We start from the raw sequence: 26469 nt of genomic DNA, 5'->3' as shown, positions 1-26469 counted from the left end.
TATCTAGAGTCCAGACGGAAGAAGTCTATACAGGTCCAAAGCTGGCAGAGACTTGACCCAAAGAACATACATCAAGTCTTGTAATTATCTTTCTTCACCTGTATAAATCAAGACAGGTAACATGCCATATTTTGACTTTTAATTAATAAATACCAAACACCAAGCAAGAAAAAACAACTTTCACTATTTTGAAAACAATATACCACCTAAGAGTTCTCTCCTCCCAATTTATTTATATCCATTTATTTCTGCACTTCCCTCCAAGGTCCTATGTCTAGAACAGTAACATTTCAAGCTGATTTAGCATTTTATGGACAAACAAGCACAAAGTGTTGCTCTAACATTTAAGAAGAATCTGCACCACACCAAATTAGTTTATAAGGATGATGAACAGCAAAAATAACCGGCAAGATGCATAGCAGGTGTCCCAGTAATAAAAGGCAATCTTAATGGGCCACTCTGCCATGGAATGACCCAGAGGAATGACCACAGCATTTTATGCTTGGGCTCAATGTTGCCTTTGTGCAGCTGGCTGCGCAGGAAACCTCAGCCCCAAAATCTCCAGAAACACAGACGTCTACAGACAAGGCACCTCTTTCCTTTGGAATTTACCCTGGGAATGTCCAGATCTCTGTGTGAGCACAGCACATGTATCCATGCTGGACCCAGAGAGGACATTGGTATGTCAAGCTCCAGGGATGCAGGTTTCTGTCCTCTATTTACCTATACACTAAAACACATGGCGGACATCTTTAATGTCCGCCTTTAAAGTGGAGATATTGCTGTATGAAGAACCTCCAGGTCGTGTTACCTGTAGTCAATGATCAGAGACAACTTCTCTAACTAACAGATTGAGTAATTTCATCTTCTGATGACTGAAACAACCCATCAAAACCTGTGTCCTGTGGGAAAAAAGGAGAATCCACCAAAGGCCTACGCCTATCTCCAGCGGTCAAAGTCTTTCTAGGCAATGAGGGCTTGTGGTTCACCACTTTGTGCACAGTCTGTGAATGAATACAGGATAAGCTCAGTAAGGAATCTGAATGCAAAACTGAAAAAGAGGAGGATCCTTCAGAGTACAAGCTGACTGAATAGATCTCTGTGAACACAGGCCCACTGAGAGGCCTTTGACCTTCAAGACCCCACTATATGAAAGAACCATTACACCACTTTCATCAATATTACCACATGCAGGGCTTCCCCCAGTGTAATACAAGTCTGGCGGGCCACCAGGCTTTACTTGCCCATCATTATTTGGACAATTCACATTGACTGTTAAACTGTGTTTTAAGTTAGGCATTAGCAGGCTGTGATATTTCCATGTTGTACTAGTAAGATGATCTTCTCCACCCATCTGTAGCAGATCTTTAATACTTTATAAAGCAGCTACAAACTGACAGTATAACATACAGAAATATGATCCTTAGTGCTGAAGAAAACATGCGGTACTGTGTAAACAAGGCCTCAAGTGCACAAGAGTCACCTTCCAATTAGCAGGTTGACCTGCTCAAGTCTTAAAGTCTTACTTGACACCTAATTAAAGTTACACATGTCCTGCAATATTCTAATCTGTGTCTGATTGTGGGAAAAAACATATTTGTTGGTTTGTTTATTTGGATCCCTATTAGCCATTGCCATAACAACAGCTACTCTAAAAAACATTTATTACAAAAACATTTACACACACTAAACATAATATTAGAAACATAGTATATTAATTCAATGTACAATTATAGCACTTTATGTAATAAAATAAGTAAGCAAGGCTCCAGCATTTGTTACATTTAAAACAGATGAAGGAAGTGAGTTCTATGTTTTCATTCCTTTTCTTTTGTCCAGCATTCCTGTTGCATGGTGGAAGAGTAAAACAACATTTAAAGCATGCCTTGTATTAAAATTGTGCTAAAAGTTTAGCTAAATAAAAGATGATTATATAAAACAATTGGTATCTTACAGTAGATGCTACAATAATTCTAAAAATTTTTTTAAAAAACTTAAGAGGACCATTTCTACCTTTTTTAACCAGTGGCTGATCCAATGCTTTGTGCATATTTAGAATATTTATAAGTCTTAATGATTTGAGGATTAAATTTAAGGGTCTATAATGTTAACATATTTAACAACTAGTTGTCTTTCCATAACTAGGCAACTCATATACAAGGTGCCTTATACTGAATGGAGAGCAGCTGTATGGAGGAAGTTTATTTGACACAAACAGAAAGTCTTTATAGATTGTGAATAGATTTTCTAGCTAATTTGTAAGCCCATTTGTAAGGACCATTAATAAAATACAGTAAAATTCCATCCATCCATCCATTATCTTACACGCTTATCCCAACTTTGGTCACCAGTTGGTGCTGGTGCCTATCTCCAGCGGTCAACAGGCGGTCCATCGTAGGGCAACACAGAGACACGCAATCACACACACACACACGTCCACACACACACACACACCCAAGGAGAATCTAGAAAGACCAATCAAACTGACAGTCATGTTTTTGGAGTAAAATAAAAAATTTAAAATCATTAAACTTTAATAAAACATGAAATTTAAAATTTTTCCATAATTAATAAAAATATTTAATTACAAGGAAAAATTATATGGAATCATTTCAGCTAAATGGTTTATTTATGAAGACAAAATTAATGTATTGCTGGGTTTCAGATGACGTAGCGCCGACGTCACCTAATGTAGGGCAAGAAGTAAATGCAGCCCTTCTGTTGGTCCAGCATCAAAATGCCTAAAGTCTGTGTCATGTATGGTTGTCCCAACTGTTCCAATGGAGAGAAAGATAAACGTTGTTTTCATGTTTGGAAGGTAGTTGGTCAAAACAGGAGGTGCAGAAACTAACAATGCCAGAGTTTGCAGTGCCCACTTTCTGACAGGTAACGATCCCGTCGCTTAAATCGTATTTCCAGATATTTTATTGGACAGTTACTTTGAAGGACAAGCATTCATATGCAAGGTAAGATATATTATTTTTACACCCTAGCTTTGTAGTCCCCAGAGTGCTAATGTCATTAGCAGCTAATTCAGTGCCAAGTCATGGACAGAAAATATAATGTTTATTCAGTGGGACTTTCATGCAGAAAAAAAAATAAATTAAATATAACCTACCCTGACAGTGAGCTGTGACTATTCCCCCACATGGTTCGTGTCTGGCCATGAACTATATTTGTGTGACATGAACTTTGGGAATCTGTAGATCACTACAAATAGTTGACCTACATTGGACCTGAATCCAGCGTCCTACGACTCAATATTAACATAAAACTCCAGAATGAATTTGGATTTACAGAAGCTAAATAAATTATTTACCAGGAGATCCAAGTTCATTTCATAGAAATAACATGGGTTAGTTTGTTGTTAGCGATAGCATTGTTATCATAATAACTTAAAATAGCACAACTCACTACTCACCCAGCATAAGCAAGTCATTAAATGCTTCTTTTGACCCTAAATATTTGACCCAACCAGACACTAAATAATTATATGCTCCAGACTTTTGAAAACATTCTTCTGGCTCGTCGTATAGTATGAGCTCTGCAGCTCCAGATAATTATGTTGATCGCCTCGACACCAGGTAAATCCTCAAGATTATAAGAGAAGTCTTTTTTACCGAGATAATATGGATCATATCCTAAATACATGCGTATATTGTCAAGATACCTCGTCTCTTCCAGCCCATTTAGGGCATTAGCGTACTCGCTGTGATCCATTTTGCTTTGTTTTCAACTATAGAAATCCAATTCCGGACTTCCATCTGAATTTCGAGAGTTATCCATGTCACATGGTTTTTCATCAAGGTTTGAACTGGCAAAGGAGTGAATGGGTCAGGAATAATTCAGTCTACAGAGACATTCATGGTCGACTTTATACCGTAGGTCAAATCCAGAAACTTTTCCAAGGGACAGCTGAATATTCTGAATTTTAGGGTTTTCAAACTTTGTAACACTGCACATAATATTTATGCTCAGAGGTACAAATATAAAAATAATTACAGCCTTCCAAAATGTTGCCTGACTTTGGGATTTTAGTTCACTTCCAGAGTGTAACCTCTGTCTAAGAATCTGAGGTTAAAGTTCAGTGGGTGAGGAACAGCTACTAATAATCACAGTTAAAGCACCAGTCAGTAAAACTAATCTGTCTGATTTCAAATAGTTTAGAAATGTCATGTTAAGCCTTCCCAGATTGATGTGTAGCAACAATTGCTTCTCTAAAGTGACTGGTGACATCTTACCTCCATTGTGTTGTTATATCCCCCTATCCCCACCTTCCGGTCCCCCCACTCATTTCCTCCAGACCAGCAAACTACCTTAACACCTTCGTTTCACAAATGAAAGAATGAAATGATCAACAGAACCTTGCAACTACTGTCCTTGCTAAACCCAATAGAAGCAACTTAATTTAACTATTCCACTCAACTTTCCCATTTTGCCTTTGTTATTCTCTAATGAATAACACAGGGGATTCCGATGTGTATGTTTGTACAATAAAGTTCATATTTCCTCATTTCATCCGTGAACATTTTAGGATTTTATTTTATGGCATCCTGACATGCCATAAAATATGTCATTATATTATATCTGTTATGGTCAGTCAACTTTATAAAATAAGAGAAGAGATAACCCCTGATGAAACAAAAACTCCTTATGAAGGAGCTACTGTGGTTAGTTATTTTCACTAAAGTTTGTTGGTTCAAAACATCAAATGGCGCATGGTCCACAGCATAACCATGTGCCATATGCCAGACTGTTATGCAATCTGTCCATAGCATAACAGATTGTTATCTGAGGTTCAACATGCTATGTTGATTGTTATGCTATGCTATGCTAAAAACATCTAGCATAAATCTCCAAAACAGCATAAGACTGCAGTGATGTAGTAAAATGACCAGAAACGGGTCATTTTTCTTTGGGAACTTCCTATAAATGACACACAATTCTCTATCACCACAATTGGTGAACTAAGAAAAACTTTGCCAATTAACCCTGTTCTGCAGTGTGTAAGTGGAAATCACACTGAAAGAAACATTATGGATGGTTCACGGTTGACAATAATACAACTGGCTTTAAAATTAAACAACAAAAAGTCCACTGCTTCTCCAGACTTAAACCCAGTCCCAGACTAAAATTGCTCTTAGAAAAGAGTGGAGGTTGACACTGCTGTACTACATTTCAGAACAAATATACGGTACTGGTGTCTAGTAATGTCTCAAAAAATGGCAGCAATAACTTCCTGACACTAAAGTAAAATAAGCCGCAAATAATTTTAATGCTTCATATTGGTTCCTGACTAGGTGAACTTGAAAATCTTCGATTTTTTTGTTAATAAAGACATTATTTTATGGGTCATTAATTTAAATAGTAATTTTGTTGACTATAGTTTTGTTTTACTTTATGTCTTGTTTGTTCACTACTTGTTTAGGTTTATCATCATCTTTTTATTGATTCAGACAGTGGAACAACCCACAACAAACAGTGTCAACAAAACCAAAAACTATACAGATTCACGACTTTTAATCAGTTTTACACATTAGAAACGTCTGCGCATGATGGCCTCTGTTATAGACCATTTTTCTGGACTCAACCCTAGTCAACAGGTGGCAGTACAGAGAATAAACAGTGAGCCATATTTAAACTCAACTGGAAAAGCCTGGTTGCCACAGCAGCTTTGTAGGGCCCTGAGAGCGCTAAAGTCCCACCATGAGAAGCGGAGAGCAGAGACGTTCAGCCTGCTGCTGCTGATCCCGAAGCCCTACGCGCTGCGCGAGGCTGGATCACATTACAAAAAGCCAGCGACAGGCTGCGAGCCCCCGCCCTCCTCGGAGCATCGCGTGAGAGCAGCAGCCGACTCTCAAACTTGATTGTGATTAATGCGCGAGGGCAAGATGTCCATGCCAGATCCAAGTAGACACATTGTTAAGGTGGTCTTACCAGCACATAACTCTACATACGCACAAATTCAGTCGTGTCAGTTTCTGTTATCCTGGCAATTGTATTGTTTTTTTCTCCAGAACTCACATACTCCACATGATAGCTGACAGTAATTTTCAAAGCAAAATATTTCATAAGTTAATTTGGATTTAATGAGCTAGAAATAATTTATTGAGCACACTAAAGGTAATTGTAGATGCCTTTCAAACATATTAAACCAGGAGTTAATTACTAGACAAGAGCGTTGTTTTTTTTTTAACTCTGGTAAAAATGTCTTGGTCGGTTAGCGCACGTAATGTGGTAGCAGAACGGGACATGTGAAGACAGAAGAGAGAGTGCTTACTGCTTGAGGACAGGCTTCTTCCTCTTCTTGTTGGCGTACGTCCCCGGATTATTAAACATGGTGCCACTCGGTTCAACTCAACTTTCCTCCAGCTTTCCGTTCGTTCAGCCCGTTCGCTCTCCCTCTACAACTCAAGATAGGTTCTCTCCGCGGCGGGCCGGTGCCTCTGACAGCTCGCGGGGCTGCCACTGCTGTTGACCTTGCTCGCTCGACGCTGCGGTTCGTGTTAGACTCCTGGATGTTTGGTGAAGAGAAGGAAATGGAAGTAAAGAAAAGTTTGGCTCTGAATTCAGACTATGTCCAGCCCCTTCTCTTTGGATAAATAACGCCACCTTATTATTACAACTCAGAGTCACTTGAGTTCTTTCTCTCTTTCTCGCACACACGTACACGCACCCCGGCACACACGGGGCGTTTTCAGGAAATGTGTAACTGTGTTTTAAGGTGGACTGGATTCTTTGTGCTGGTTCTGTACACGCTTTTGTAAACTTCACGGTGGGCCGTGATTTTTGACCTATTATTTTTTTTTGACTACACTCCACATTACTAAACCAAACGTTTTCTTATGAAACACAGCGGAACAAATCTATTACAACCATAAATACTCTAATTGAGATTAATTAAATATAGAAAAACATAAAAATCAAATGAAAAAGCAACAAAAGTACGGTAATAGACAACTACAATTTTATGGTGGGGGAGGAGTTATGTGATACACCAACGCTGAGTTATGCAAAACTGAGCAGTGGAAGGAGAATGAGTATGGCTTTCAATGGCTTTTATCGATAAAAATCAAAGAGATATGATATGGACTTGTAGTCACACTCTAAGAAATGAAATGTTGAATTTACTTAACCAAGTTATGTTAACTGTTGTTAACTGTAACTAGTTAATCAAATCTGAAGAGTGTTACATATTTACTTTGAACGTAGTCATTTAAGTAAAGACAAAATATTCAGTTTAGTAAATTCAACACTTTGGACTTAAGTTTGTTTAACTTAATGTTGTGACTTACATTTACAAGATGACAATAGAATTTACTCATGCCAGTTAAATTAAGTTTATTCAACATTACTGACTTCTAATAAGGTTCTTGGCTTTCATTGCCTGGATTTAACTTGAATATTCTCATATTCTCATGTTGAAGTTAAATAACCTAGTTTAGTGGAACCAGCTGATATAGCTGAGTTAAGTAACTGAAACATTAATAGTGTTTATGTTTCATTGGATTAATAAAACAAATCTAACCCACTAAAATTTATTTTAAAATATCAAATTTAAGAACAGTAAAGTCAAACCCAGAAGTTTTTTAAATTCAAAAATGAAAAAGGTCAGGCAGTGATCGCTAGTTCACTGTTTTCCAGTAAAACAAACACAATTCCATGCAACGTGCCTTCAGGCAGAGTGGGGCAAATGTGTATACATCTCACTCATGCAGTTTCATGCATGCAATTGTAATGTGTAAACTAGCCAATAAGCACTCTACTGCTCTGAACGTAGCCTCATTCTTCATGAACTGACTGTAGAGATGAAGTTTTTAAGTCTACTTTTTTGTCTTAAACATCTCAAAACTAATTTTTGTGGCGAATAAAAAAATGGTTTAATTAATTGCTGCTGCTGTTGGCCCATAGCATTGTGGGATAACTTGCTGGCCAATCCCTACTGTCACATATAAAATAATTGCCTCAACAGAATCAATTATTGCAACATACAAAAACAAATGAAGTTATGTTGTGCAAATGATATATTTCAAACCTAAAATAACTTGATAAATTTTGTTTAACTGTGCAAAAAATAGATAACAAAGACATCTTGTTATATGCTAATAAGGTATTTGGTCTAAACCTTAATGGTAAACAATATTGTCAAGCTGAAGTGTTATTCTTATAATATGTATTTTTTCTGCTGACATCACCAACAACAGCATTATTTTTTTTTTACTTTCAGACATTAAAAGAAACATGTTGTGATCAGAGCATATTTGATTTTTTAACACTGAAATCAGTACAAATGTTCAAAACCTTCCCTTCAGTTTACATGTTTGGTTGAGCAGAAATTGTGTAACATCTGGGGATGTCATTTAGACTTTAACCCTTTACGCTCCAAAATCCTCACTACAGCTTACTGAACTTTTTGCATTGACTCAATTTAAATAGATTAAGTTATGAAGAATTGTTTTTATCAAACACTTGACACCATACTTTAAGAAATAACATTCTGAAGATGCTGGTTTAATGTTTACTCTTTTATGTTCAAATTATTATGTAAAATGAATATTTTTGCTGAACATCTGTGGGTTTCATTATATTTACATAAGAAGATGTGTCAAGGTACGCAAGCTAATCTAATGTAATCTTGTTCATTAAGTATTTATGAATATTTACGGGACACTATTAGTTGAATTCTACTAGGGACAACATCTTTATGTCATGTTTTAGGTACATTTGTGACCCACATGCAGAGCACTCTCAGGAGGTGATTGAAAAAAAGAAAAAAGAATAAAGTTTATTGAACAAGCAAATTTGGTATGTGCGTCTTTACCGTGGAACCTGGAAGCAGATTAGGCAGCAGATGAGCAGCGGGAACATGAATGTTAAGGTGGATTGAACTTGAATCTCACAGCAGATGATGGTGATGATGAGTCTACTAAGGAGAGAGAGGGAGATCCAGGGCCCGGTTCTAGTGTAAGGTGACAGCGAGGTATGGAGAGGGAGCTTTGAGTGTAACTTTGCCAGACATGAAAATTAAACCAGAAATCTTCCTAGATAGACTTGGAGGCACAAGGAGGAACCAAGGTGGCACAGAGAATGGAATCCAGGAAGCCATAGGTAAAAGGAGATTATAACAGGTAAGTCTTGGAACATCACAAATCTCAGGAAAACATTAAAAATAAAAAAATGGGGAGGCACAGACGACCATAGAAGGCAAACACTTAGCTGCCAGTGGACTGGCAACTGGCTCCTCTCTGGCTGGTGAAGCAGATGACTCAGGTGTGTAATTTCTCAGCAGGTCCGCCCTCGGGTGAGCAGCAACTCTCTGGCTCCCTCTGGTGGAACACTGTAGAAGAACCCACTGTAAGAACCCAAACCCCAGCAACTTCCCAACACCTAAACTAGAGGTTGTCATTTAAAAAAAATGACGTTTCTTAAGTTATTAGCAAGTGTTTAGGTGCATTAGAAATGTTAACATATATGGATAAACACTGATGATTCCATTCTAAATCATATGCATTGAAATATTGTTCTTCATTTGTTTTTATTTGTATATAATCAAATATCAAAATATGACTATTTCTTCTTATGAGCACACTGATCACATAATGTCACCTACACTACAGGTGTTTATTTTTTTCAGGATTATTTATGTTTTAACAGGATCACATAGAGTTTTATTTTTTTCACTTGGTGCATTTTCCTATTCCAGATGTTTAGTTTTATAAACTGTGATCTCATCAGAATTCATTTAAATTCAGCTAAAATTCCTCACTCATTTCACTAGCAGACTGCAGAGTCTGACTGTTTTACATCTATGCTCATTTTTGCAAATTATTTTAAATTTCCTTTTCATAATTTCTGTTTATTTAGGGTGAGGAACACTAGCAACAAGATTCCCCCCTGGATTAACAAATTTCTCTGGTTCTGAAAGAACTGCAGCAGTAAAGCTAGAAGTAACACAGTCGTCCAGTATTATTGGAACAGAATATTCCCCGCTATGGAAGTGGTTTTGGAAAAACCTGTTACGTGAGAAGTAAAGGCCAGGTACAATTAAAAGTCAGAAATTCCTCAGACTGGTATTGGAAGACAAACACATGTTATTGGTTTATTTATCAGATATAATTCAGATTTATTCGCAAAAGAAACTCCTGTTGTTTTCTAATCCTACTAATTAGAAGAAGATATAAAGTGTGGCCTATTAGACCGAGTACTGAACCCCGTGGGACTCTATAAGTTGTTACGACCCGTCTAGGGGTGGCCAGATCATAACATGAAAGGTCCCTCCTCGTCCCATCCCAAACAGCCAACACATACAAAGTTAAACATTTTACAGTGATATTTATTAAAAAATATGTTTGATTTAAATATAACAAAAATGGAGCATATAACGTCAGAATGAGCTAGTGCCAAAACAACAAACAAAATGAACTATCTAAATAATAATCAACTTACCTAACCGAAAATAAATAAACCAAATGACAAAAACTTACCTCCCTAACTAAAAAAACAGGAAAGAACTAAGGCAACATAAATGGCAGCTCACTCCTACAAACTCCAAACCAAGAAGTTTAACAAACAAAACAAACAATGTGGCCGGTTGAGATGAGCAGAGGAGGGATCTTCCAGGAAGTCCACGTCAGCCGCTTTTATACTCCTCACATCCGGGAAGCCACCAATCGGACGTCCCCCGTCGTCCTCCAGGCACCAATCAAAAACAAGTACCTGCACACTCATTTACATAATCACATTTAACGACTCCAGTCGTAACAAAGTGAAAAAGCAAGATAATGTGAATTGTGTTAGTGATATCTTGATAGCAAAAAAACCCCAAACCCTCTGCTGTTATAAATACAGCAAATCCAAAAGTTTACTAATGTGTTTACTTTATTGTGTCTCCCTGTATGAACTCACATACCATACCACAGGTGTGTGAACAAACCAAACTTGGCAGGGAAATAACTGTTGCTTTGTGGCTCAAAGAGAGCAGAAGATTTATATAAACATATTGCTTGAAAATCAACACAATGTGTCACTACCCAGGAGATTCAAATGTCAATGTCAGTTTATTTGCATAGCACATAAAAACAACAGATGCTTACCAAAGTGTTGTACAATTCAAAAAATAGAAAGTGTTTATTAGAAAGAAACAATCCAGATTTGAGATATGTCACCATTGATGTTCATGTCTACCTTTGGGTTCTGCTGTGCAAGTGTTTGTGTGAGTGTGAGATCTCCTGTTCCTCCTGGGATCTTTTGTTGCTGAGCACGAGTTCGTCAAGCCCGCTACCTGGGTATAAGAAGCTGCTGTAGATTCGTTTGGTGCCTGATTATCCTCCATCGGTAGTCTTGAGTCCTGTGAGTTTTGTGTGGTTTCTCCTATGACCTCCTGTGTCTGGTCATTTGCCTGTTACTCCTCCGTGTTTCAGGTCTGCCTTCTGGTCCAAGTTGACTGAATTCCTCCTGTCAGTCACTTGTGGTGTGGGTGTCCTCACCATTAACTCCAAGCCGTTCAGGTCTCAGTACACACCTGACCGCTGTCCAACGCTCCACCTCCTTGTGGCCAATTCTTGGATTGTCACCCCGATTTCTGATCCATACTGGTTCAGCTCATTTTCTCTGTCCAGACTCCCATCTGTGTGATTCTCCATTTGCTTGAAGCCTGATCTGCTTCATCACTGACCACATTTCTGAAATTGTTCTGCTGGAGCTTGATCTTCCTGTACAACGTCTTTGCTGACTGTAATACGCACTCAGTCATCATGGCATTGGTGTCCTTTCTATGTGGACTCGGTGATGTGGTTATTTGAGCTTTTGAGATGTTAATCAGCTGCTCTGGATTATAAAAAAACTACTTTATTGTTATGGTTACACATAACAAATGTCCAAAATTAAAAACAAAAAGAAAAAAGAATCAGTAGAAATTGTTTCAGCTGTACAGCATCCAGAACCAGAGGAATATTCGTCCAAAGAAAGAAGCAAAGATTCAGCCAGAAAAGGAGGACTTAAAGATTTTCAAAAAAATAAATAAGAAAGAAAAAGCAGAATTACTAGAATTACTAGAGCAGCACTATTTGAGACTGAGAAGAAAAATGACTTTTAACACTAAGAGTTGGTGGAATACCATTTAGTTGATGTTGAAAGACACAATCCTGCCCCTTTAGCTGTCAATATAATGTGTAAAATGCATGACATTTTATTAAAAGCTGTTACTACACAGCAGATTAACGTGCATTATCTCTAATAGCTACAGTAACATTGCCATCTTGTTTTGAACAATAAAACATGTCTACATTTAAAGAACTGAATCAGTAGAGTAAAAATCATCAGTACTTTCTTCCTCCAGGCTGATGTTAGTGCTGCAAGAGGCCTCCCAACCCACACTGAGATCAACAACAGCATATAAACTGGGTTTGTGTACGACAGCATTTGGCTTGTGGTTTCACAGGCAGATCCTGTTCACATGGGTTTAATCTTGTGGGGGTGTATGTGTTGGTTTATTTGGCTACACTAAGGTGATGGGCACCAACAGCAACTTTAGATTCTTTATTCTGATCTATAGTGGGAGAAGTGATTTCCATCACTGGTTTTTATTTTTCTGAGATCTGAAAAATGTCAAAATAATGAAACCTCTGTGGATTAGTGAGCAAACCTTTACATAAATGAAAAAGGTGTTAAATCTATTAAAGACATGCTCATGCTGTATTGTGTCTAAAGTACAACTGTACAAATTAATAAAATCTGGTATACTGTGGGAGTGAAATGCTTATATTTATGCAGATATTAAATTCATCATACTTTTATTCTGGCTTTTTTTTTTATAAAAGCTACTGTTCATTGAATTTTTTTATAACCCTTGTGAATTTCTGGAAATATTCATGAAAAAGTTAATTTTTTGTGGCCTACTAGTAATTTCAACTTGAGTGGAAAGTTTAAACACCACTGACTTAAACATTGTAGAGTATCTCTGGCTGTATAATTTTGATCTTGTCTTTCTGAACCTCCATCTTAGTTTCAATTCTTTTGCAGTTCAGCACATTTTTCTTCCAGGATCACATTGTATTAAGCTCCTGTCATGTTTGTTTGGATCTTCCGAACCCACATGCAAAGATCACTCTCAGGAGAACCGTTCAAGGCTTTATTCACAATAATCAGAAGTAGCTCGGCACAGGGGGGCTTGGTCTGGGAGGGGGATTCGATGGCTGGAAGGACACGCTCGGTGGGCACAGCGCACAGGACGGCACAGGCAGGAACGAATACTCCAGATTTTCTGCGAGGCTGGGGAGCTCACATGACTCGTGAGACCTCAGGACGTCAGGCGCCTAGGGATAATAAGAAAGACAGGCTGGATAAATAAGTGCAACAAACTCGAACTCCACCTTGCTCTAGAACCAGGTATACCGAAAGACGACAACACTCTGGCAGCGAGGTGCCGGGGATCCGCTCCTCTTATGCGCTCGCTGATTACCCACAGGTGCGCCAAAACGCGCCTGTGGGAAGGGCGTGTGGCAACGCCCATAGACTCGAGGACACCACCTAGGAGGAAATCAGAAGACTAGTCGCACCTGCCGATCCTGACATCATCCCCCCCTCAACGACCGCCTCCTGGCGGTCCGGCCGAGGTAGTGGGGAGAGAGGCGCGATAAGCAGAAACAAGGGAGGCGTCACAGATAAAGGAACGGGGAACCCACTGGCGGTGTTCCGGGCCATAACCCTCCCAGTCCACTAAGTACTGCCAGCCCCTTCCTCGGCGGCGAGAATCAATAACCCTGCTGACCTTGTACAAGGGGTGACCCCGTCGGTCTCGGGCGGGAGGAGGGGGTTCGGTTGGAGGGCACAGGGTGCTAGAGAGAACTGGTTTCAACTGAGACACATGGAAAGTAGGATGTACCCTGAGACTGGAGGGAAGCTGCAGACGGACTGCGGTGGGGCTGATTATAGATTCAATAACAAAGGGACCTATGAAGCGAGGGGCTAGCTTCCTAGGGGTGGACCTGAATGGAATGTTCCGAGAGGAGAGCCAAACCTCTTGTCCCGGCGAGTATTGAGGACCCGGTGTGCGCCTACGATCAGCAAAATGACGGTTGCGACGCCCGGTACGCTGCAGAGCAGAGATAGTAGCAGACCAGACCCGTCGACAGCGCTGAATGTGGTGCCTAACGGATGCAACGGAGATGTCCCTCTCATCGGTGGGAAAGAGGGGCGGCTGATATCCCAGGGAAACCTCGAAAGGAGAGCGTCCTGTAGCGGTTGAGATGTGACAATTGTGCGCGTATTCGACCCATGGAATGTACTTGCACCAGTCTGACGGGTTCGACGAAGAAAGGCATCGGAGAGCGGACTCGAGTTCCTGGTTCATCCGTTCCACCTGACCATTGGACTGAGGATGATAGCCTGAGGTAAGTGCCACTTTAGCGTTAAGTGCGTGGCAGAACTGTCTCCATACCCGAGAAATAAACTGGGGTCCCCGATCAGACAAGATCTCCGTGGGGATGCCGTGCAGACGGAAGACGTGCTTGGTGAGGAGTTGTGCCGTTTGGAACGCGGATGGGAGCCTCCTGAGGGGAACGAGATGACACGCTTTAGAAAATCGGTCGATTATGGTAAGGATCGTAGTCATACCTTGTGACGGGGGAAGTCCTGTGACAAAATCCAAAGCTATATGCGCCCACGGACGTCCAGGGATCTGCAGAGGTTGAAGCAGGCCAGCGGGAGCTCGGTTACATGGTTTATTGCGGGCGCAGACCTGACAAGCTAATACGTATTCCTTGACGTCCTTATGCATAGAAGGCCACCAGAAACGGCGTGAGGCGAGAGAAATGGTTCTGCTGATTCCAGGGTGGGCGGAAAATTTGGAGGAGTGAAACCACCGAATAAGGTGAGGACGGACAGAGGAAGGAACATACGTCTTATTAGCGGGACAGTTTCTAGGAGCAGGCTCAACCTGAAGAGCCCTGTTAACCTGATCTAAGATCTCCCAGGTGAGGGCCCCTATAGTACAGCTGGACGGTAGGATGAGGCCCAGAACTCCTTGTGCGTCATCCGAGGAGTGTTGGCGGGAGAGGGCATCCGGCTTGATGTTCTTAGAGCCAGGACGGTAGGAGATAATCAGATTAAAGCGCGAGAAAAACAACGACCATCTGGACTGCCGAGAGTTGAGGCGTCTAGCGGTTTGTAAGTAGGAAAGATTTCTATGATCTGTCCAAACTAACACAGGGTGTTCTGCACCTTCTAACCAATGCCTCCACTCCTCTAAGGCTAGCTTTATGGCCAAAAGTTCCCTGTCTCCCACCTCGTAGTTCTTCTCTGCTGGGGAAAGTTTACGGGAGAAAAAGGCACAGGGATGCAGTTTCTCATCTGGGACTGAGCGTTGGGAGAGCACAGCACCCACTCCCGTATCAGAGGCGTCCACCTCAAGGACAAACTGTCTCTGGGGATCTGGTTGGATCAGAATAGGTGCTTGGGCGAACCTCCCCTTTAACTCCGTGAACGCCCGGTCCGCCTCTTCCGTCCAGGTGAAGGCGACTCTGGTGGAAGTCAGCGCTGTTAACGGGGCTGCGAGCTGACTGTAATTCCTAATAAAGCGCCTGTAGAAATTTGCAAATCCTAGGAACCTTTGAAGCTGCTTACGTGAGCTCGGGGTCGACCAGTCCATGACTGCCTTAATTCTCTCGGGGTCAGGGCGGACTTGGCCTCTTTCTAGGATGTACCCCAGAAAGGAGATCGAGGATCTATGGAATTCGCATTTCTCAGCCTTAATGAAAAGACGGTTCTCTAGGAGGCGCTGGAGGACCGAACGAACGTGCTCGCGGTGCGTCTCTATGTCTCGGGAGTAGATCAAAATATCGTCTAGATAGACAAAAACAAATACATTCAAAAAATCACGGAGGACGTCGTTTATCAGAGCCTGAAAGACTGCCGCTGAATTGGACAAGCCGAATGGCATCACTAAGTACTCGAAGTGGCCCAGCGGGGTTTTAAACGCCGTCTTCCATTCATCGCCCTGACGAATGCGGACAAGATGGTAGGCATTACGGAGATCAAGCTTGGAAAAAACAGTCGCCTCTTGTACGGGTTCAAATGCCGAAGCGATTAGGGGAAGCGGGTATTTATTTTTAACAGTGATCTGATTTAGTCCCCTATAGTCTATACATGGGCGGAGCGACCCATCCTTCTTACTGACAAAAAAGAAGCCCGCTCCCAACGGTGAAGAGGAGTGTCTAATGAGACCCGCTGCTAACGACTCGCTTATATATTTTTCCATAGCTTGCCGTTCTGGCTTGGAAATATTATATAGGCGGCTGGAGGGGAGCGGGGCCCCTGGGAGAAGTTCAACGGCGCAGTCGTACGGTCGGTGTGGGGGTAGGGTGAGCGCCCTGTCTTTACTGAATACCTGTTTTAGGTCGTGATACTCCTCGGGGACGTTGGAGAGATCTACGGGATCCGCTCCCTCTCGCCCCGCCGTGGATGGGTTTGGGGGGACGGCTGACTGCAGACAGGAGGATAGACATTTAGTAGACCAGGATTCCACACGATTCAGTGACCAGTTTATATGTGGATTGTGAAGCTGCAACCAGCTGGAACCCAAGACTACAGGCGACTGAGCCGAGGGAAACACAAAAAATGAAATGGTTTCGTGATGGTTACCTGATACGATGAGTTGGAGCGGTACCGTCTTGTGGGTAATATTAGGTAAAGGCTTACCGTTTAGAGCAGAGACACTGAACGGAACAGGAAGCTTAACAGTTTTAATCCGGGCTTGGTGAACTAGCGATTGATCTATGAGGCTGCGCTCACACCCAGAGTCAATGAGTGCCGAAAGCGGCATAGAATCATTGTTAAACAGCAGCGTGGCAGGCAATGAGATGTGGGGAGATGATGTGATGCCTTCACGGTCCGTCAGTTTCCCCACTCCGGCTGACGGACCTGAGGGTTTGGGCGAACCGGACAGGTAGCGATAAAATGGCCCATCTTCCCACAATAAATACACTGGTTCAACTCTCTGCGTCGCTGCTTCTCCTCCGGTGTCAAACGGGTTCGCCCGATCTGCATCGGCTCGGGGTCTGGAGGTGTGGTTCTGGGCAACGACAGCTGCGGGGACCGCTGGGGGGTGAACAAGTGAACCCTGGCCGCTTGCCTCTCCCCTCCTTGACTCCTCCTTTCTCTAAGTCGATGATCGAGACGGGTAGCGAGGGTGATAAGCTCGTTTAAGGAGCGCGGCTCATCTAACGGCGCTAACTCGTCCTTTATTTGGTCGTTTAGCGCGTGGAAAAATGCGCTCTTAAGTGCGCCGCTGTTCCAATCAGAAGCTGCCGCCAGGGTGCGGAACTCGATGGAAAATTCAGCAACTGATCTTGGCCCCTGCCTTAACTTCCACAGGTTGCGAGATATACTCGTTTGATCTGCCGTGTGGCCAAATACTAATTTAAACTCCTCAACGAATTCCAAAAAGGAGCATCCAAATTCTGTTGGTCCGCTAAACCGCGCCTCCGCCCATCTCAGCGCTTTGCCTGTGAGCAGTCCGAGCACAAACGAAATCTTAGCTTCGTCATGGGGGTAGGCTAGGGGAGATCGGTTAAAAGACAGGGAGCACTGTAGTAGAAAGCCTCCACAGCCTCCTTGCTCACCCGAAAACTTCTCTGGAGTGGGAGCTCTGACATCGTGAATCGGACTCATCTGCTGTACGGCGGGCGCAGCCGCCTCTGACTCCTCCGTGCGTTGGGGTGGCTGAGTAGGCTGGAGGTCTCGGAGCAAACTGGCTAGTTGATCCAGGCGCTGGTTGGTCTCCTCCTGCCTTTCACTTAGAGCACGGAGGACCACCTCATGAGATTGGATCAGGGAATGCTGCTCCGCTATGGTCTGCCTGAGAGCGTCTGCTGGGTTCGTGTGGCCAGAGTGTTCTGTCATGTTTGTTTGGATCTTCCGAACCCACATGCAAAGATCACTCTCAGGAGAACCGTTCAAGGCTTTATTCACAATAATCAGAAGTAGCTCGGCACAGGGGGGCTTGGTCTGGGAGGGGGATTCGATGGCTGGAAGGACACGCTCGGTGGGCACAGCGCACAGGACGGCACAGGCAGGAACGAATACTCCAGATTTTCTGCGAGGCTGGGGAGCTCACATGACTCGTGAGACCTCAGGACGTCAGGCGCCTAGGGATAATAAGAAAGACAGGCTGGATAAATAAGTGCAACAAACTCGAACTCCACCTTGCTCTAGAACCAGGTATACCGAAAGACGACAACACTCTGGCAGCGAGGTGCCGGGGATCCGCTCCTCTTATGCGCTCGCTGATTACCCACAGGTGCGCCAAAACGCGCCTGTGGGAAGGGCGTGTGGCAACGCCCATAGACTCGAGGACACCACCTAGGAGGAAATCAGAAGACTAGTCGCACCTGCCGATCCTGACAGCTCCGTCTGTCTTCTCATTTATTCTGATCAGCATTTGACACTGTTGTCCATGACATATTACTGAAACGACTGGAAAGTTTTGTGAGAATCTCTAGCTCATTACTCAATTAGTACAGATCTTACATAAAGAACAGGAAATGCTTTGTTTCAACAGGTAACTTCTCATCCAAAAGGGGTACCACAAGATTGAATCAATCAATCAATCAATCAATCAATCAATCAATCAATCAATCAATCAATCAATCAATCAATCAATCAATCAATCAATCAATCAATCAGTCAGTCAGTCAGTCAGTCAGTCGGTAAGTTTATTGAATATTGACCATTTCAGCAACAAGGTACACAAAAATACAAAGTCATAAAAAACATAAAGTCAACAACTGAGAAAACCAGTAACATCCATTACATTTTGATGAGTGCCATCGCCAAAACCATCAGTAAACATTAAATATATTGGTCAATGTTCTATTTATTATGGTTCAAAAGCAACTCTGAACAGGTGAGTTTTTAGTCTTGATGTAAACTAGGACTCAGTGATCCAGCTGTTTTGCAGTTTTCTGGAAGGTTTTTCCAGATTTGTTGTTCATAGCAGCTGAATGGTTCTGGTTCTGGGGATGCAGAGCAGATAAGAACCATGGAAGGTATCAACCTTCCCGGGGTCTGGAAACACCAGCAGGTCTTTAATGTATTGTGGTGCTAAGCTGTTCAGTGATTCATAAACTAGCAACAGTATTTTCAAGTCTTTTCTATGAATGGGAATAACTGTTTTTATTGTAAAGTGTGTTTGAGTGTTCTAATAAAGCACTGAATAAGTCTGATTGCAGTTCATAACAGATTGTGCTGCCTCAAATTTATTGGGTAGATTCCGTTTTTACAGTATGTATGAGGCTCTCTGGATGTTTGATGTTAAAACCGCAGTGCATAACTTTAAAAAAGGTTTTTACATATTTATTAAAACTGTCGCTGTATCATAACAAGGCATAACAAGGTCTCATCTTATACTGTAGCAGTACAAGACGAGACAAATAATCTGTGAAAAAAATCAAGGTCCTTTACCACCTCCCTGTGCTCCTACTGCCATCATACAGAAATGCATCGCTCCTGGTCAAAAACAACCAATCAGAACCAGAAGTAAGAACTGCAAAATGTGCTAACAGAAACAACGTAACACAGGAAAACTGTTTATCTGCTGTCATCGGTGGCCATGCTAACTAACCTGAACATTCACAGCAGGCTCTGCTGTCAGGAAGAAGATGTAGCGTAGCAGAGAGTAAGACAAGAAGACTGTGAGCAGCACAAAGAAAAAGAAACAAATGGTCCTATTCAGATGTTAGTTTAACTTTTAGACATTGAGATGTCTTAATCACAACAACTATAACATCACACCTCTCCCTTTTGTCATTAGCTAATGCAGTTTGTTAATGCAGGGAGGTGGGAGGCTGTGAGAGGAATGTATGACGTCTTCAAATTGAATAATTTCCTTCCAGATCTTCATCTTAAAAACTAGAAAAAGGCTTTTATTCACTGCAGGGGGTATTATTGCTGCAACGATCAGACACTGGACAACTTCATATAACTGAACAGACATACTTCTGGCATCAATTTTTTTTTAATCCCCTTTTTTACATAACTGTGTTTTGAGGTGGTGAGAGGAGTGAAACGATGTCTGGGATATTCTGTTGGCTCTCAGCATTGCTTTTTAAACAGGCATCAGCTTGACAAGAAGCAGGACCTCTGCCCTCTGGGAGGAGGAAGAGTTGCGTGTGAAGAACAGGATGGCCAATTTTAACACAGCAACATCAAGCTAGGTTTTACTACACCCTCCACCACAGGTCTATTAAAATGAACATTGAGAGTATATAAAGTGATTGTTTAATTGTTTCTGCTAATTTTCTCTTGCGTGGTCAGACAGCTGGAGCTGACTTATTACCGGGGTATAGAAGTTACTACTGGGTGTTTAACAGGAAACTTAGGACCACACCTCACACAGATACAGCATAAAGTTATATAGTTGTGAGGCTGTCCTTTTCACAGGAAGTATAAAGCAGTAGTTACACACTTTTGCTGTCTGTCTCAAATGTAACTATGCTCAGGTCACTTAAATCATTAGATAGACGAATTGCTTAAACAGATCTGCACCCACCAATATATTCTCTCAGAGAGCTAGAGAAATGTTAAGTTATTGACTAGTTGATCCAGAACGTTCTCACTAAAACCAGGAGGATAGAACACATCTCCCTGTGCTAAAGTCCTTCCAGTGGGGTGTGCAGCACTGAAACCACACAGGTTCCAAAACATTCAACAGTTAGCCTAGTATGTTGTACAGTCTTACAATGTACATACTGTAAGACTGTACATTGTCTTACAGTCAATGTAAGACTGTACATTGACAGTCTTACATTGACTGTAAGAATGTGCTGTGGAATGAACCTGTTTGTTTCATAGCATAGAGGTCATCCAGTATCTCTCATTTTAAAATAATAATAAGGTCATCATAGAAGCTTCCTGTCTAGCATCTTAAATAGATCATGGAGCTCTAGTCATTAGTACATACATCTGGATCTCATTTTTAATTGTGTTAAGGTTATTCAGCAGACCCATCTTGACGTTGGTTAACCTTCCTGAGCAGTTTTGCTATTTATTTACTTATTGTTACTTAACCATGTTTTTCTGTCTGGATGTTATCTTTTTAACCCTTTCATGCATAGTGGTCACTACAGTGGACAGCTGTCTAAAAGCCATTTTCTTGTGCTTCCTGTGGATTTTTATGTTATAAATGCATACAGACCACTGAAGTGGACACTAATGCATCATAAAATATACCATCAACTACTGGCCATCAGCTGCAAATGCAAGAAATTATTTTTGTTAAATACAATATGGCCGACAGACAAAAAAGCATGAGAACAGACCTGGTCCCTCCTTCTACTGTAGACGACTCTTGCAAGTAAAAAAAATATTGTGACATCAGATAACCCCTAAGGAACAATACTACTGATGTATTTTTCAAATAACAACTTTGTATTTGGACAAAATTACAATTCATCACATAAAAATAAAAAAAAAATAAAAAATTATTTTTACAAAAAAAATGTTCCTACCTTTTTTTATGCCTTAAGAAAAAAATGTTTAAAAATGGAAAATAAGTTCTGACACAAAGGATCATAATTCATGCATCAAATGGGTTAATTTCACATATTTTTACTTTGTTGGGATGAAACAATTCTAGACCTTTTATTCTATTGAATCTGGCTCAGAGTAAACATCCTAATTCCAGTTTTTCTTTGCATTTTAATTTAGGATTTCCTGGTTCCATCTCATTTAGAGTCAAATAAAATCAATGTGTCATCATAAAAAGTGAAAAATACACACCTATGCAGCACAAAATACAAGTTTGGAGATTCAGGAATGTTAAGGTAATGATTAATTTCATTTAAAAGGAAAACGTACTTCAGATTTTGATCTGTTCCTGGATCAGATAACAAACTGAAGGACATTAGTGTTTTAATTTCTGTGCCAGTAATAGAAGGGTGTGTGTTTAAGGCAGGTATGAGGTAAAGCAGAAAAATGTCGGCTACTATTTTGGTTGCCATGCTGTTTTAATGACGAACAGTAAACCTCCTCCCTGTTGGCTCAGGCCCCGATACAGAGGAGAGAAATAAAACCTGCTATAAAACCAGCAGAAATTTGGCAGAGTTAAATTCACCAAACCCTTTAGCTGGCCTCATGTGGCTGCTATGAAAGTTCCCTTACAAGAAAAAAGTCAGGCATACAAAGAAATCATTCTTTCAGTCAGGTCATAATTTTAAACACAAATCTTAGCTGCAGGTATTATCAACAATCAGCATAATTCCATTCATTTGTACCTCATTGTCTCCTAACTGCTGCTGTCTCTGTGAAATCTGTCTGTTCCAAACAATGAAGGATGTCTCACTCCTAAAACTGCAGCTGGAAGAAAGGAAAGACTGAAGGAGGACATCCAAAAGATCCACTTATGGAAGTGTTTTAAATTTGAACAAGAGCACAAGATCAAGTATGAAACTCCATTCAACTGATCAGAGGCTGAACTTCTGAGCCCAAACCACCCACTCTGAGAAGAGTAGGCTATCAACCTGCTTTTCTTATTAGACAGGCTTGATGGTCTTGTTTCCAGGGAGTGGTAGGGTAGAAACTTTGCTGCATGTGATGATAGCTTCAAGACAGAAGTCTGTGTAGAACTGCTGTTGTTCTCCAGGAGGAAATATTTTTAAGAGACATCTTGTGGACTGCAGTGTTGTCCTGTTGAAACACCCAGTGAGCAGCATGTAGAGATATCCACAGCAACATCCTCACATAGCCACCTGTGCTTTCATGCTCCTACACAATCTGACGCTCCAATATTGCATTTAAACAGGAGGTGTTATGTATTTTCCAGGCACATAGTGCCATTTTATAGCACAGTCAAGTAACTATGTTATCTTCAGTTATAAAATTCTGTATAAAGCAGAGGGTGGTCAGTGGAGACTTACAGACAGACCAGTCTAATCTGGCAAAGTTATTATGGTAAACATGTGCTTGTGTTCCCTGTTGTGAGAGACATTGTCTATCTGTCAAGAATCCTTGGGTGAGAAAATGCTAATTGGGATTTACTGCAGATATCACTATTAATGAGTCTTTCTTCCCTCTTTTATTTTGGCAAAAGTGTCAACAGTAAAATAAATGGTTCAGTTAGATTTTACCATCGGTAACTTAGAATAAGCAGAAATCAGGCCTGAAATCTTGGAAAATTCAACTACATCAAAACACTGCATTGATGTTATTCAAAAAATATTTTATTACCTCCAGGTGTATCTTTTCTACTTTAGAAAAGCAGACTTTAAAGTAATAAAGTGCATTTGCCTTCAATGACTGTTTGGCTCTAGCTTGCTCTTTTCTTTTTCCTGTGGATGCTTTTGGCTGAGTAGAGAAAGCCTGCTGTGACAAAAACTTTACTCTGTACCCACTCTAACTTCTTACACTAAATCTGACGTCAACTTTTTCAGAATTAGTGAAACTCTTATTGCTGGGACACATTTTGTGGGAATTCTGGTGTGAGAAAGGAGCTGTGTTTGGAATAAAATGTTTCATGATTAGAAAAAAGTTAAATGTAAAGGTTATCTCAGTGAGCTCTGAGATTACCATCATTTGATGCTGCTGCGTAAATGCATAAATTTGTGCTGCACTAAATAATGTGTTATTGCTGTTTAAACACCAATAAACAGACATCGCAGTCACAAGCAAAATGCTGTTAATGCATCATGTTCCAGTTTATTGATACTCAAAACTGAAGTTCTGCAGCAGACTGTAGCTGTGTTTATATTAGTGGTTACCGTAGCTACAGAGGAAACAGCCTATGAATCATACAAGGACACTGACAGCTGTGAGGCGTTATGTAAAGTTTGGACAGTTCAGGTGTAATGAATTTGTATGTGTTCTGCTCAGAATTTTGACAGAGATTACCTAAACAAATCATGATGAGCCTTGTGACAGCAATTTGAAGCAGAACATCTGCACTGATCTGCAACATCTCCACCACACTGTTCCAGTGGTAACCAAACTGCCTCAGTGTTCACTTTATGAGGAAACTATGAGCTTTGACATTAAAAAGAACTTTTGTCTTCTTTGTTTTCAGTTTCCATGATTGTCATTACAGCCATGAAAAAGTTTCAATATAAAGAGAAAATGTAGCAACCCGGCTAATTAAATGCATTTAATTAACCGATCATCATTATCACTGTGACCATTTATATGAAAGCACAAGTTTTAGTAAGATGCTCCCATCAGTTGCTCTTAAAACTATTTTTAGTTTTAACAACTGATTTGTAGAGTTGGTTGCTGCTGTCCATACCATAAGACAGCACTTAGTTCCTGTCTTCCTTGACAGGAAACCAATTCTGAAAATTCACCCCAAAGTTACACTATGATCTGAGTAACTGCAAAACTCTAAGAACTCCATCTTAGAAATTGCAGGCCTCAGTTAGTATATAAAATGCTACAGTTCATGATGGGACAACACAGAAAAAGAGTGGGTGTCATTTTTTGCCATGTTGTTGGGTAAAAAGCTCCTCTCCTAAATATAGTGGCAATTTTCAAAATTGTACGTTAGACTTTGCAAGGATACTACAGAAGAAACCACAACACTAACAGAATTGTCTCTGGAGAGATGAGAGCAAAGTATACATGACTGACCCAATCATGCTTCGTGTTTGGTTAAAATTAGATACAACACAAAGACCCACATCAACTTTCAAACAGGATGGTGGAGCAGTGATGATTTTGTCTTAATTAGTACTGATAAGAGTCACAGTTAACCTTGAAATATTTTAAAGTTAAATTATGAAGCAGACAATGACCCAAACAACTATTCCAGTTTATATGCAGCAGAATTACTGAAAACCAATATAGTGAATGTTTAGTAATGGTTCCATCCAGTCTTCTCAGAACTAAAATATTTTTGGTTGGACCATAAAACAGCTGTTCACAGACAAATAACTTTAAACCTTGATGAGGTGAAGCAACATTGTAAAGAACAGTTTGCCAAATTTCCTCCGTAACAAAATATGCAACTGATAAATGTATGAGTTATTGATACTGAATGTATTTAGACTTCCCCACAACTGCATAAAAAGTCATGGAAATTTTTTTTTCCATAGGCAGCTATCAGTGATTCCAAAGGCCATTCAACACCAGAATTATAAAGTCAGTGTTGCAATGATGTTGCTAAAGTTTAGACTTCAAGTATATTAAAACACCTTGAAATATACCTAATAACGAAGCCCATTTAAGATCATCTATTTTTTTACATATGTCTTTTCAGATCTGAATCCAAAGCATATTTGAAGTTGCTTTATAATTTGTTTTAATGCCCTAAGGTGACATGGATAGGAGTGTGAAAAGCGTGAGGTAGAAGTTCATTATTGCATGAGAAGGTCTTGAAGAAAACAAAATGTGACTTTCTAATATGACGTGATCAAGGAAGCTGCTGAAAAAGAAATACATTCTGCCACCTGGTGGTAGGAAGAGTATGAGACAGATAGAAACTGAATTTGTTGTGCATTAATCCAATTAGACATAATGGACTGCAATAGCTTGCATTTTTTTCTACAGTTAATTTTAAGGATCATTGAATCTTATTTAAAGCAAGAAATGTTCTGCAGTAAAATGATTCCACGTGTTAAATATTTTAAACCAGCTTATTCTTAAAGATACTGAATAGTATCAGTACTACCCATTTAAATCCTTTTATCATGAAAAGCTTAAATATAATATTGAAGGGGGTTTTAAAGTGTGGGCAATGTGCCTTTTTCCCCGATTATTGCTATGATTTCTGCTGCAAGCTTTTTGCTGTCACTATAGGGTTAGGGTTCTATTCATAAAAGTTTCACTGTCTGCTTTAGCTATGCGTAGTGCCACATGATATGATGCTTCAATTAGTTTGTCATTTACATTTCTAAAAGTATGAAATACTACCTGCTGTGACCGCAGTTCATTTGCTGTCTCCTGCAGCTGCTGACTAACCCTAGCTCTAACTCTAACTCAACTCTAAATCCTACTAACAAATTTGATATTGTAATATTTTATTCAAAAGTACAACAGGTCAGATCCTAACAGTATTTCCTTTTGATCCAACCAAACATGAAACTGGTCAGATTTGTTTCTCCTCATGTCATAATAGCAATCGTTGTATACGTTCATTATTTCAGAAAGATGTTGTGTCAGCTCCATATGTGCTATCTTATTGGAACACCTTTATTGATAACCTTAACTGGAAAAGGATTTGGACTTTACCAACGAAAGTCCTAATAGGTGCTAATAAAGTAAAGAGGGATTATTCACAAATTTTGCCCATCCAAAATCCTTCTACAATGTTCTAACAATAATAAAAATATTATTTGCTCTTTCTGTGAAGGAAACCCAGAAGATGTATTTAATTTATTTTGGTCTTGTCCCTTCTCTGTTCCATTCAGGCAGTATTTGTACTTTGATTTCCACTTTTATGGAACTGGATGTCTCCCTTTGCTATGAACATGCCTTGTCATTGACTAGTTA

The 26469-nt window shown here is 40.4% G+C and overlaps 1 protein-coding gene across 1 annotated transcript in view; it reads right to left on the bottom strand.

Moving 5' to 3' along the window:
• Positions 1 to 6685, bottom strand: part of LOC102224426 (aryl hydrocarbon receptor-like) — a 44667-nt gene extending 37982 nt beyond the window's left edge. The window contains exon 1 of the mRNA XM_014471100.2: positions 6281 to 6685. Coding sequence (XP_014326586.2) covers positions 6281 to 6339 — 59 coding nt within the window. The 5' untranslated portion in view covers positions 6340 to 6685. The remainder of the gene's footprint in view (positions 1 to 6280) is intronic.
• Positions 6686 to 26469: the final 19784 nt, after the last annotated feature.

Source organism: Xiphophorus maculatus, chromosome 7 (genome assembly GCF_002775205.1).
Source record: "Xiphophorus maculatus strain JP 163 A chromosome 7, X_maculatus-5.0-male, whole genome shotgun sequence".
NCBI lineage: Eukaryota > Metazoa > Chordata > Actinopteri > Cyprinodontiformes > Poeciliidae > Xiphophorus > Xiphophorus maculatus.
This window is presented reverse-complemented; position numbering and strand designations above follow the sequence as displayed.